Source organism: Vespa crabro, chromosome 3, assembly GCF_910589235.1.
Source record: "Vespa crabro chromosome 3, iyVesCrab1.2, whole genome shotgun sequence".
NCBI classification, from domain to species: domain Eukaryota; kingdom Metazoa; phylum Arthropoda; class Insecta; order Hymenoptera; family Vespidae; genus Vespa; species Vespa crabro.
Window position 1 is genome coordinate 10,766,234 of NC_060957.1, and position 15,000 is coordinate 10,781,233.

Sequence of the window (15,000 nt, forward strand, 5' to 3'; positions counted from 1 at the left end):
GCCGGAAACGGAGACGTTTTGCCACCGCCAAGCGGTTTACAAGAGTCAACTAGCGATATAACCATCGCGCGCCTTCTATCCTCAGTTGTCTTCTCATCTCATTTCTTCACTTATCTTCTCCTTGTCTTGTCTTGTCTTGTCTTGTCCTGTCTTGTCTTGTCTTGAAGTTTGCGAGAAATATTTTAGTCTTCGTACCGGCAATCTACGAAGTTCTCTCTCTCTCTCTCTCTCTCTGTCTCTCTATCTATCTATCTATCTATCTATCTATCTATCTATCTATCTATCTATTTCTAACTCTATCTTTATCTCTTGAAATATTTTAATTCTTCTTTCTCGATCACAGTTTTTCTCGGTACAGTTGTGAGATGACACGAGAGTAAAGCCGGTGTGTTGCATTTATTATCTATCGCGAACAGTGTGTCCTCTTGTGAATAATTGGATAATATCGATAGATAAGGAAATAGAGAAAAAGGAGTAAAAATAGTTAGAAGAAAAAGAGAAAGAAGAAGAAGAAGAGGAAAAAGAAGAAGAAGAAGAAAAAGAAGAAGAAGAAGAGAAAGAAGAAGATTATAAAAGAGTGTGATCTTTCGTTCGTTCGTTCGTTCGTTCATAAGTGCCGACGCGACGTGGACGCGAGGAATCCGACGGCGTGCGTGACATGTGCGATCGTTTCTCCCGAAAGTGGTCCTCCTCTTCCTCAACGTCGTCTTCGCCGTCCTCGTCGTCTACATTCTTATCTTCATCCTCATTGCTACCGACCTATCTTGGTCTAAGGAGAAGAGGAAAGAGAAGAAGAAGAAGAGGTATAGAAGAGAGTCGCTTCGGGGAATCGAAGAAGCAGGAAGCAGGAGAAGAAGAAGAAGAAGAAAAAGAGGAAGAGGAAGAAGAAAAAGAGGCAGAAGAAGAAGAAGAAGTAGAAGAAGTAGAAGAAGAAAAAGGTGGTGCGTGGAGGAACGGAACGATAAGGATAACATCCGGCGGCGCGACAGGTTGAAAAGATGCTGGCACTCGCGATGCGCCGCGAACATACGACCGGCCGCAGCAATTACGAGCCCGCGAATCCGCTTGCGGCATTCGAGCACCTGCAGCACGCGGCACCGACCGGCAACCCCTTCGAGGGCCGCGTGCGCGAAGTCGTACCTCCACCTCCACCCCCAACAGACTCCGAGGGTGAATTGCAAGAGTTCGTCGACATCGCGCAGGTCCAACAACTTCTGCAACAGCAACAACAACAACAACAACAGCAGCAGCAGCAACAGCAGCAGCAGCATCAACATCATCAACATCATCAGCATCAGCAACAACAACAACAACAACAACATCAACAGCAACATAATCATCAGCAACAGGCTGCCGCAGCTGCAGCTGCCGCTGCCGCCGCCGCTGCCGCTGCTGCTGCCAGTGCTACTTCCTGTATTTGGGGTGCGGTTTATCCACCACCACCGCCGTCCCTCAGTTATCATCATCATCACCATCATCATCATCATCCGCCGCCGACTTCGGGTAAATATTCTCTTTATTTATCATCATCTACACGTTTTCTTATTATTCTTTTTCTGTTTCTTTCTATCGTCTCTTCTTCCTCTTCATCTTCTTCTTCTTATTCTTTTTCTTCTTCTTGACTTCTCTCGTTAGCATTCCTCCTCCCTCTCCTCCTCCTTCTCCACTTTCTTCTTCTTCTTCTTCTTCTTCTTCTTCTTCTTCTTCTTCTTCTCCTCTTATTCTCGGCAAGGCGAAAGACGCGTCTCGAAGCAATCCGCGAACCGTAACCGCGCCACGTCGGTGGTGCCGAGGGAAACGTGATTTGTCGTGGCAACCTCGTGAAATATGTCGACTCGCCGATGTGTCCCGGACTCTCTTAACGTTTGCTGCTCGTACTATCCTTATCTCGTACGACTACGACTACGACGACGACGACGACGACGACGAAACGAAAGAATTTCTTTATGGATTGCAGTAGCACCGACGAGAACGTAGAGAAATATTTATATATATATACATATATATATACACATTTATATATATATATACATATATATACACATTTATATATATATATACATATATATACACATTTATATATATATATGTATATATACATTTTACATATATTACACATACACATATATATATATATATATAATATAAATATGTATAATATATCTATATATTTGTACATATACGTATAGTGTATATATATATATATATATATATATATATACATATATATATATGATATTTGTATATGTATCATGGGCTGTACGCGCCCCAACAACATTTTTCAGCTTTCGCTCGGGGGAAGCAGCGCTTGGTCGGCGATACACACGCGCGGCGGCTACCGGTATTAGCGTCGATCTAAACACTCCGCGGCTAAGGTAATCGATCTTTACGACCGCTACGTTAAAACCTGTATTTCTAGACCGGCTATTAAGTTTCTTGTCACCACTCGAACGTGCCTAGCGAGTAGATACATACGTGCCTCTTTGGCTTCGAAGTTGGAAGGCTCTCTTAAAATTCTAAGGGTTCTTTGCCATTCCAACATCGATATCATTTCCTACATTGATATCTTTGCACTTTCCTTATTTCCCTTAAGATTCCTTCGGTCGGATCGAATAATAAACGAATACTTTTCGTAGAAATCGATTTCTCTTATGGTCTTTCAAGATTCTTGCCTTTTTCTTTCCTCTTTATTTCTTTATTTTTTTTTTTTCCTGTTTTTCTTTTTCTCTTTTTGTTTTCGTTTTTGTCGAGAATCGAGTTCCTCCTTTTGGTTCCATCATTTCTTTTTTTTTTCTTTTTTCTTTTCTCTTTTTTTTTTTTTATAACACTTTATTCCAATATCCGGAGAGATTATTCAAGAAGACTAAAAATTTTATTTTCTTTCGAAGTTCGATTAAAAATGCCTGCTATTTATTAGGGTATAGTATATTTTTTTTAATATCTTTTCGTTTTTTTTTTTTTTTTTTTGTAAATGTGTATTAAAAAATAAAAAAGAATAATCGGTGATATAAGTACGTCGATATCATTTATAACGATTAATCGATAAAACTTGGAAAATTTTTTATGATTAAAATATCTCTTAGTATTAAATAAATAACTTGTCAGTATTTTAAATGGTCGGTCGGTATTTATTAAAAAAGAAAAAAAAAAGAAAAAAGAATAGAAAAAGAAAAAGAAAAAAGGAGAAAAAATACAACCAAGATAATTATTCGTACTATTTATTTTTATATTACTTATCTGTCGATATTTTATCGCATTTAAAAAATTAATCGAGATATCATTTATTTAACGATATATTTCAACATTGATTAGCAAATAAAAATACTGATACCTATAATAAATAGTAGCGAATAGAAAATATTTATTGTTATTTCTGTGTCTTTATGAAAATATTTCCTTGTAAGAGAAACCTATGACTATTATTGTTGTCATCTTATTTAGAGTCAAAGATGTGTGAAATGAAGGTATATATATATATATATATATATATATATATATATATATATATATATATATATATATATAAATATATATATTTAGAAATGCTTTAAGTGAAATTCAGCGAACGTGTCAATGACGTTTATTTTACTTCGCGAAAGAAAACTATGTGGAATGTAGTTTCTCGTAATTTTCGATGCTTTCGCGAATTGAACTTCGAATTTCTCTCTCTCTCTCTCTCTCTCTCTCTCTCTCTCTCTCTCTCTCTTCTTCTTCTTCTTCTTCTTTTACTTTTTTCTTTCTTCCTTTTTTTCTTTCTTTCTTTCTCTCTGTTACTTTCTGTTACTCTTGCTCTTTCTTCGTGAATATTACCAACACATTATTTACGATCGCTAGTTAACCAGCATTCCTCTTTGTACATGGGGCTCCATTGCAATTGATACGACACCATGAAAATAATAATGTGCTCAATATGCTGGGGCTACTTCGCTTTTGGTGCCTTTTATGAATGTTTCGCTTCGCTAAGCTTCGTTGATGTTTCTGATCGAGCATGTTTCCTAGTCCTTTACGTACTATACGCATATCTATAAATCGTAGTACATATATATATATATATATATATATATCCTATGTAGATATATATATATATTAATATTTACACATGATTTGTGTTAGATTATGCTTGCACACTGTTATAATACGGTCACATAAGATAAATATATATATATAATATAAATAATAAACCACAGAGAAATAATACGAATAAAAGAAATATAAAATAAGAAGTGAAAGTATAATAACGATCACTATGAAAATTCGATCTCCGTCGTAAATCCGTACGATCGTGAATCTTATCGTGGATCGTAATCAAGATTTTTTTTCCTTTTTTTATTTTTTTTTCTTTTTTTTTTTTTTAATTCCATCCACCTCGAAAGGATCCTTTTCCCGTTCCGATCCTATGCAATTATATATATATATGTATATATATATATATATATATATATATATATATATATATATATATATCTTAAATCCAATGGATTAAACCTTTAAATTCAATCGTAAGACATTTATAAATTCTTTTCATAGCCCGTCTATTGGTTTACAATTAAATTATCTTGGATATCGAGCACTTATATAAGTTCTCAATCATTTGAAATTTGACTTTGAATACGGTTGAATGTCGTTAGGAAAAGAAGTATAACTAAGATCGATGAAAGATCTACCGAACGATCTATTATATAGAAATAAAGATTTTAAACAGGACTATTTAAAGGATTTCTACTTTTCTTCTTTTTCTTTCTTTTTTTTTTTTTAACATTTGAATGTATACCCTGGATGAATATGATGGAAGAATAATGAAAAAGAAAGAAATAAATAAATAAATAACAACAAAAAAAATCAAATAAGTTAACATGTTTCAATGTATAATGCGACATACATAAGTGGAATGATTTTATAAATTTGCTGCAAAAGAAAAAAAAAAAAAAAAAAGAAAGAACAAATAATGATACAATATAATGTTTACCATTGTTTCTACTTTATGATATTTACTTTTGTATCTGGATTAATAATATATCCTTTATTTTTCTTTCTTTTTCTTCATACAAATTTTTTTTATACAAGTTTTACGACACAAAATCATGCACTAAATATTATTAAAATCCTCTTTGCAATATGTCTTATATTTCGATACGCGATATAAGATGCATACGTACGTGCAATAATTTGACAAATTTTTAAAATATAAATAGATATGATCTTTCCATTATTTGTTATTTTCTTTTCTATTTTTTTTTTTCTTTTTTTTACTTTAATACTTATTTCATACCTGTTACAATATTACTTTCCTATAAAATTTAATTTTTACAATATAAGAATTTTTATATAAATCAATCTTTACGATATAATAATTTTTATATTATTAAAATTTTACGTTTTAAATCGTCTTTGCAATTGTTTTTCTTTTTTTGTTGTTTGTTTATTTTCTTTTTTTTTTTATTCTTTTATTCGCGAAACAACATAACGCGTAATAATTTGATAAATTGTTTCACTTTAGCATTTACTTCGTACGTGGAATAATATTTTTTTTGTTTTTTTTCTTCTTTTTCTTTTTGTTATATTAAAAATTTACTATGGAAAAACAAATTGAATCGAATGGTTAAATAGTCTTACTTTTAACGAATTTTGTGTTTTTGTTTTGTTTTGTTTTTTTTGTTTTTTTTTTTTTTTTTTTTTTTTTTTTTAAAAAAAAAAAAATGTCAGGAAGCAACGTGTCCGATGCAAAACTGAGCGAATCGAGTTGCCGTCGGATCGCGAACGTCGCTGATATTTCCTACGATGATTTTCTCTCTCTATCTCTCTCTCTCTCTCTCTCTCTCTCTCTCTCCTTCTCTCTCTCTTTCTCTCTCTCTTTGAATGCCTCCTTTTATCATTCGATCAATAATAACAAATTGTATTCGAACAAATTTTTTTTTCTACGTGCGTCGATTTTCTCGACCTTCAGTAAAAACTTTCAATGATATTATGAATGAACGTGACGTGTGTGACGAGTTCGAGAATAAGAAATATCGAGTGACGTTGAATAAGAGAGAAAGACTATGTGTATAAATGTGTGCGTGCATATATGTGTTTGTGTGTGTTTGTGTAAGAGTGAGAGAGAGAGAGAGAGAGAGAGAGAAAGAGAGAGAGAGAGAGCAAAAAGAAGATGTCGAATGGTCGTCGAGCCACGCGTCATAGACGTGTCTCGGGTGCCAAAGGTTAAAGGACGCTACTGCTTAATTCCACGTGCGTCTCGTCTCTGATTGTCATGGTGCATGATTAGAAGTACAAGTAAATGGCTCTATCCGTGAGAATATCTCGTCGAATTTCTTTTCTTTGATAGGACGGAAAAACGAATTTGTTTGTACGAATTACGTTATTTGTTTTATTTCCTTATTTATTCTTTTCTTTTTGTTTTTTTTTTTTTTTTATTATTTTATCTATATTCTCTTATTTATTTAGAATTTTCTTTTTGCTGCTTTTTTAGAAAACTTATGTATGAAAATAGAAAAAAAGGTGGTATATACACCCTATATATATATATATATATATATATATATATATATATATATATATATTGACTCTAGAAACGAGTTAGGTGAATTTCATATTGATACAAAGTATACATTATATATTTATACATGTGTATATATATATGTATTTTTTTTTTTTAAGTTTGAGTAAGCAGTATAAGAAAATTCTGTTGTTCCTATTGTTTTAATTAATTAATTTATTTATTTATAATTCTTTTATAATCGACAAGTCTAATAAAAATATCAATTTAATTCTAAAATCCTAATTTTGAATATTATATCTTGTGTAGAAATGGATTCTGAAAATTATTGTAATTAGCTGAATCACATGCTGGGATACAAAGTATATATATATATATGTATATATATATTATGAAGTTAGTTAAGCAAAATTAAAAAATTAAAGTTATTTCTTTTTATTTATAATTTTTTCTAATCTAAAATCTAATCTTCTTGTGACATTTAGATAAACAATTTTTTTGGAAAATCACGTTACTTCTCTTTCTTTCTTTCTTTTATTTCTTTTTTTTTTTCTTTTTTTCTTTTTTATTTCTCATTATTTTTCCAATAAACAAAATCAGCTTGAAAAATTCTACAATTATAAATCTTACACATATTTATATAGATATGTATATATATAAATATACGCGACGTATCTTTGCCTTTTTCTTTTTTCTGGTTTGAAATTTTCTTTTTTTTTTTTTTTCTTTTTAACAACGACCTTAAGAATGTAAAACATTTGAAAAAAATATTTCTAAATCAGAATTCGAACACGAAAAAGGTTGATACACCCTTACAATGCGTATATCGAAAGTTTCATGTATCCGTGTTCGCTTATCTGTCCTTTTCTTGTCTCGTATAATTATGCAAACGTGAACGATCAAAAAAAAAAAAAAGAAAAAGAAAAAAAAAAGAAAAGAAAAAAAGAAAAAGAAAAAAAATACGAGAATTGTCTTTCGCGATAGACAAGGACTCTTGGATCATTGAATGGGCGAGTCGACGAGGTACATAAGAGTTTTCCATACGTCATTGTTCAAAGTGTATCGCTCGTGTATATTAACACGTGAAGAAATAATAAGAGAGAGAGAGAGAGAAAGAGAAAGAGAAAGAGAGAGAGAGAGAGAGAGAGAGAGAGAGAGAGAGATAAAGAAAGAAAGAAAGAAAATGATATGTACACTTTTGACATTTCATCGTTATTGTAATATACCAGTCGCAAAACAGGAAATCGTGAATCGTTCGCGAGAGCCAAGGTGGGCGAGTAAAAGGGAGCCAATCGCTTTTCTCTCCTATCTATTATTTCGTTTTATTTTCTTTCGTTTCGTTTTGTCAAAAAAAAAAAAAAAAAAGAGAAAGAAGTCACTTAAGATCTTAACACAACGATAATTGCTTAAGTAGATAATATCTCCTTTCTTTCTTTCTTTTTTTTTTTTTTTTTTTTTTTTTTTTTATTTCGATAATTCGAATAACGTTATGAATCATTCGAAATATTTTCCAATGGAAAATTATCATGAACGTTATCTCACGAGGTATTATATTATTAATTATAAAACATGAGGATACCAAGTTTCACGTGAATTTTTTTTTCTTCTTTTTTTTTTTTTTTTTTTTTTTTATTTATTTAACATCAAACGTCACATTTTGTTGACGTCGTAAATGCTTTTTTATTTTGTTTAAAAAGAAAAAAAGAAAATAAAAGAAAGGAAAAAATGTGTGGATTATTATCATGTTTGATGTTGTTAGGCGTCGGGGGATTGGAAAGAAACGTTATGGCGATTCAGAAATGTTGAATTTTATTTTCAAATTAATAATCGTCTGTTGGAAGGATTAAAGAAAAAATATTGTCTTAAAGAAAAAAAAAGAGAAAAGGAGAAAGTAAAAAGTTCACAACAAATTTTACTTATTCACTTTCGAATTAATAATTAATAAATTTCTTGCAAATTTTATAGATCGTTGCAATATTATTAAGATGAGTAAAAAAGTATGATATATAAATTATTATTTAAATTTACTATTATGCTAAAAGTTGTCGAATAATTAAAAGAAAAAAAAAAATCACTTCCATAGTAGAGATTCATTTATTACAAAAAAATAAAAAAAAAAAAAAAAAAAAAAGAAAAACAGAAAAAGTAACAGAAAAAGAAACAGGAAAAAAAATTATCATGGATGTATCAATTTCGTCGAAGGAATGAAAACACTCTTAAAAAATTATATCCAACGTTATATCTGATTAAGATAAAAATTAAAATTCATCGAATATATTACATTATATGGAGATGACAAATTACCCTTAAAAAAAGAAGAACAAGGAAAAAGAAAAAAAAGACAGAGCCAAGAAAAAGAAAAGATAAAAAAAGGAAAAAGAAAACAAACAAGAAAATCGTCCGCTTAGAATCCGAAAGAAAGAAAAAAAAGAAAAAAAAAAAGAGAAAAGAAAAAGAAAAAAAATAAATAAAGAAAGAAGGAAAGAAAGAAAGAAAGAAAGAAAGAAAGAAAGAAAGAAAGAAAGAAAGAAGGAAGCAATCAAAAATCAAACATCAAACAAAAAATTCCAATCAAATTCGATTTTGAACATTAACAAATTTTCAAATAAATAAATAATTCGAACAATTAGCAAAGAATTGTATTAATTTCTCTCTCTCTCTCTCTTTCTCTCTCTCTCTCTCTCTCTCTATCTCTCTCTATCTACGACATACAAACGAGCACGCGCGCGCGCGCGCGCGCCCATTGAATACCATTTCCAAAGGGAGGAGTCATTCGTATTTCATTTTTCTTTTTCCTTCTTTTTTTCTTTCCTTTTTCTTTTTCTTTTCTACCATGTTTCTAGGACGAACGTAGGTATTCTGAATGGCCGTTCGTTTACTAAATCCTCTTAATGCTCGACGTGGTATACCAACACGTACGTCGTCTTGTCGAGACATGCGACTTTCCCCTTTTGATTCTCCATGAAAGCGTGCACGGTTCTTTGGCCTCGTCTAACCGAGCTGCGTTCGAACGAACAGAGAAGAAAGAATCTTTCAATTACGTTCAAGCAAACGGTACTGTGCCTCTTCTCTCTCTCTCTCTCTCTCTCTCTCTCTCTCTCTCTCTCTCTTTCTCTCTTTCTATCTCTTTTACTCTGAAAGATTTCAACCATAAGGTAAAGGGCGTTTAAAAGGTGCAGGAATATCTGTGTGTTCAAGAAAGAGAGAGAGAGAGAGAGAGAGAGAGAGAGAAAAAGAGAGAACGTTTCCTTCCCGATCATAAACGCGATTCGTCACTCTTCTTGGCTCGTGCGAACCCCACGACCGATGCCAAAATCATTTCGACCACTTACATCATGTCATATATATATATATATATATATATATATATATATATATGTGTGTACGTATCCACTACTATTACTACTACTACTACTACTAATACTACTATCATCCACCATCACCATTATTATGTTCCACCACTCTATTATTGTGGCACGAATAAACACGGCCGGATAAAACACTTGTCGAACTCACTTACGTATGTACGTATGTATTTACTGATTTTCCTGTAATCTTCCTTTACACACAAACAATTTCAATCGAACATAAATAATTCCTCTTCTTCCTCCCTTCTCTCTACCTATCGCTAAACTATCATATTCCATCGTCGATCTCAATTTTATGAAATTTTTTAAAGATGATTTTTATCGATCTTTCGCCGTTTCTCTATTCAACGAATAATCTATCGACCATGTTTACAAACCGACGTGTTTCCTTGTTATGTCATTTTTGTAAACAAATAATAGATTTAAGATAATCGATCATTTCATTCGCATTTTTTAGTATTTTTTATGCACAATATATGTTACGAGAAATTAGAGATATGTTATCTATCTAATGATTCGTATGGGTTTTCGATCAATCGATCAATATAACGATATAATAATTGTTATATCGTGAATTGAAAGATTGCATCTTTTTTTTTTCTTTTTTATTTTTCTTTTATTTTTCAATTTCTTTATCAGTACGATACGTTTAAATAAGAATATATCAGACGATGAATGTTTTTTTTTTTTTTAATTTAGTTAATTCAAAGAATAGAAAATGATCGAATACTTAAAATTTCATCGATCCTATCGTACTTTCTTTTTTTATCCTTCGTCGATCTATGAATCTAATATATCTATAAATTTTATAAACAATTTATTTATTTATATATGTGTATATATATATATATTCTCTAAACAGAACGATTATTTATATATCGTGACAATAGATTTATTTACATATATTTATTTATTTATATATATTAATCAATTTATTTATTTACTTACACTGTTTTCTTTTTAATTTCATCTACTTCTTATCGTTAATAATTTTACATTTACAAGAACAATAAAAACAATAATAATAATAAATAATAAAAATATACTTCCTTTTTTCTTCGCAATAAAAGAAAAAAAAAAAAAGAAAAAAAAGAAAAAGAAAATTATATTGCAAAAAATCATCCTTCAACGATATTCCAACGAAAGAAAAATAATTTAACATTTAATTGAGATTTATTTAAACAATAAATATTTCCAATAGATATTATTATATCTTTCTTACGTTTCTTCTCTCCTCTATTCTGTATAAAAGAATATAGTTTTATAAAAATGAATTCTTAAACGTTTATCACGAAATGAAAAGTAATTTGATATTGTCTCGTTAAAAGATAAAATTTGATAAAATTTCCAAGGCATATAACACGTATCTATCTATAAACTTGTGTAATAATGTCTTACTTACATACATAGACAAATTCTAAAACCGGTAAGAGATGAGAAAGCGAAAGCGTTAAAAGTTAGCACGTGATGATGCATTTCTAACTATCATAAATACGATTCGTCATCCTTGGCTCGGTAAGACGGGTATGAGCCACTTGGCGAGCTACCGCCAAAATCATCGTACGTCGTCATCGTCCCGAATTCACGTCACGCACGTCGTCGTAACAACAACATGCAAAATTGGAACGATTCGTTCGATACGAAACTCGATGGTTCGTCATTTCGTCGACTGATTCACATCAACGGGAATAGAATTTCACTGTTGCAAGCTCGATAGGAATGTAATTCTTTTTTCTTTTTTTTTTTGTTTTCTTTGTTACCTACCAACCTACCCCTCATCCCATCCTTAATTCCTAAAAGCTTGCCGACCGCCCTACTATCCCATCGCCCTCTACCCTCCCCCCTCCCCCCCACTCTATCCGCCGATCTCTATCATTTCCTTTTCTCTACTTCTACGTCTATGTGCTCGACATGAAACTCAAAATAAGTTTTCTACTATTACGAGAGACATTTATTTCTAAAGTTTACGATTTATTGTTTGTTTAAAAGTTTAATATCGATCGTTTATGGTTTAGAGATTTATTTGTTCTGTTCTTGGAATATCATTTCTACGAGAATATTATTTGTCCTTTTACGTTTGTATTAAAGTACAAATAATATAAAAATATTATATTTGTAAATACGACTTTTATATAAAAATATTATTAATAGTTTAATACGAGATTTATGAGATTTTTATATAGAGATATATCTTAGTGATATATTCGATTGATTAGCGTTTTGTTGTTTCTTCTTTTTTCCTTTTTTTCTTTCTATTTTTAATATTAAATAGACAACGAGCCGGTTCAAATTATTTATATACACGGAAATAATTCAATTGAAAACAAAAAGTAAAGAAATATAAAGGCAGTAATAAAAATAATTAATTATTTTAAATTTGATTGAAAGAAAAGGAAGATAAGTTTCGATCGTTTAATATTTCTTTTTTTTTTTTTTTCTTATCTAATCTCACTATAATTGACTTAAAAATGTCATAGGTTAGATTTGATTAAAAATCGAGTTGATACAAAAATCCTATTATAATTAATAAATAAATATCCTATGTTAAAATTTATTTAAAAAATTTCTATCATTGGATTATTTTTTTTAATCTTCAATTGACAATTTCATTAAATTTAAATGGTATTAAAAAAAAAAAACCCCTGATTGAAAATTTTTACTATTAGATCCTTTTTAAAAAAAAATTAATTGAAAATCTTTATTGTTAGATATTAGATCTTTATAAAAAAAAAAAAAGAAAAAAAAATTGATGAAAAGATATTATTATTAGATTCCATTAAAATCGATTAAAAATATTTATCATTGGATCTTACCACAAAATGAAAATATCTTTGATTTTAATTTAGAAAAATTATCTCGAATTGCGGCATAAATATTTCGCGAAATATATTTTTACATGGCGACATATATTTATTACGTCGCTTTATACATTTCATATATATTTTCTATTATACATCTACATGCTTATATATATATATATATCATAAATGGAAAAAAAAGAAAGAAAAAAAGAAACGATCACGAACACATTCAACAGGTCGTCGAGCTTATATATATATATGAACTCTATAAACTTCCCATGAACTCCTCCTAGAATTAGTTTCTTTCGATGGTAAGAACGATTTATCAGTGTCGTCGTTGGTACGACGAAAGTGCATCGTTCTTTTAACCAATCCTCTCCGTTGAATTCTTTCAAAAAAAAATGCAAACCTTTTCAGGAAAGGATAGGGGATGAGACGTTGGAGGATGAGCGATAATAAAAGAAGGAGTGAAGTTAAAGTAGGGCGGTGGGACATTGGGATAACATAGAAAAGAAAATTTAAAGAGAATTTATCCGAGATAGTTCCTTAAATTATTTAAAAAGATAGTTCTCGCCGACAATCCATGGAGGAAGTTCGAATGCTCGTCGAGATGTTATCGAACGACCGGTAGCTAACTATCGCTTGCTCGAGTACATTTACATGCGATCAGGACTCCCTATCGTTGGATCGTGAACATCGAACGATGAACTCTGACGAAGCTTAATGGTTCGTGATAATTTATGAGAGAGAGAGAGAGAGAGAGAGAGAGAGAGAGAGAGACATCATTTTTGCCCATCGTATATTATATTCTCCAACACAAGGGTTTCCGGTATTTCGAGCAATACGATTGACATAACTTCTATAAAAGAAAAAAAAGAAAAGAAAAAGAAAGGACAGAAAAAAATAAATAAATATCTTTACATGAAATCACATTGAATTATATATGTACATATATAAGTATTGTATGATGGAGATTGATCTGCTGGTTCAAAATCATGATTTTTATATTTTTTTTTTTTTTTTATTTTTAATAATCTATCTTTTAAAATGTTCTTAGACATAGATGCATGAGTGTATGTGTATGTGTCTGTCTGTACCAATAAGAAAAAAAAATGTTTATATGAGTTACCTCATTGGATTATATATGTACATATATATAAGCATTGTTCGATTGAAGATTTATCTGAGCTCAATAATATCATTTTCATTTGTAATGTATTTTTTCTTTTTCTTTTTTTTTTTTTTTTAATGTACGTATGTACGCATTCACATTTACGAAGTGTCAGACCGTCATACTGTATATGATTTTTATTACTAACGATCGTTGTTAAATAAATATGAGAAAAAAAAAGGAAAAGAAAGTATATTGACCTTCATAACTCGACTAGGTCACGAGTAAAATAAAGAAAAAAAGAGTTGTATTCATTTAGAAGTTGACTTGGTGTAGGGTGCCAATTTTTTCTTAATAAATTTTCTTATAACTTCAAGTAATTACGAAATTAATGTATTTATTTCGATATCTACAAATGAACACCCTGTATATATATATATATATATATATATATTCTTTTTTTTTAAATATGAAACATTTATTTGAAATATAAAAGAATTTATATAAAAGAATGGTGACTCTAATAATCAAGTTTTTATAATACACGTTATACACACATACATATACATATATATACATATATATATATATATATATATATATATATATATATATATTATATATATATATTATATATATGAGAATATAGTTGAGTCTACATACCATAGATTATCCCATAAAAATAATGAAAATAATTCTGATAAAATTATCTTACCTTCGAATGACTTCCTCGATAAAGGTATTCCAAAAAGAAGACTTAGGTCTTCGTTCGTGAATGATTTCTTAACGACCATACATGCGAAGGGTTCATAAAAGCTAATCGTTAAAGGACGTTAATTACACGAGATTACTTGAAGGTTTTCCCTTATATCATAGTGATGTCACTCTTGGAATATCACTTTGAACGCTCGTTAACACTTTAACACATGATTACTTTTTTTATATAAATTTACACGACAAAAATAATATACTAAATATTAAATAAATACTAAAAATATAAATAATGTTAACACAAAAAAAAAATTACTCCATCCATAATTTATAAACGCATGATCGCCTTTCAGTAATTTATAATAGGATAAAAATAATATATTTTCAAACTATGAAGCAAATATTAAAATAGAAATAATAATGAGGAAGATGAAGAGAAAAATAAAAAAATTTCACCATCATAATTTATAAATAAATATCGCGTTTCTAGAAAATTATTGTTGGACAAAACAAACT

At 29.9% G+C, this 15,000-nt stretch overlaps 1 protein-coding gene across 2 annotated transcripts in view; it reads left to right on the plus strand.

Moving 5' to 3' along the window:
* Positions 1 to 15,000, plus strand: part of LOC124422537 (E3 SUMO-protein ligase EGR2-like) — a 34,439-nt gene that overhangs the window by 149 nt on the left and 19,290 nt on the right. For both annotated transcript variants that reach the window (XM_046959088.1, XM_046959087.1), the window contains exon 1: positions 1 to 1,503. This exon is cut by the window's left edge. In XM_046959088.1, the coding sequence (XP_046815044.1) occupies positions 999 to 1,503 (505 nt within the window). In that variant the 5' untranslated portion in view covers positions 1 to 998. The remainder of the gene's footprint in view (positions 1,504 to 15,000) is intronic.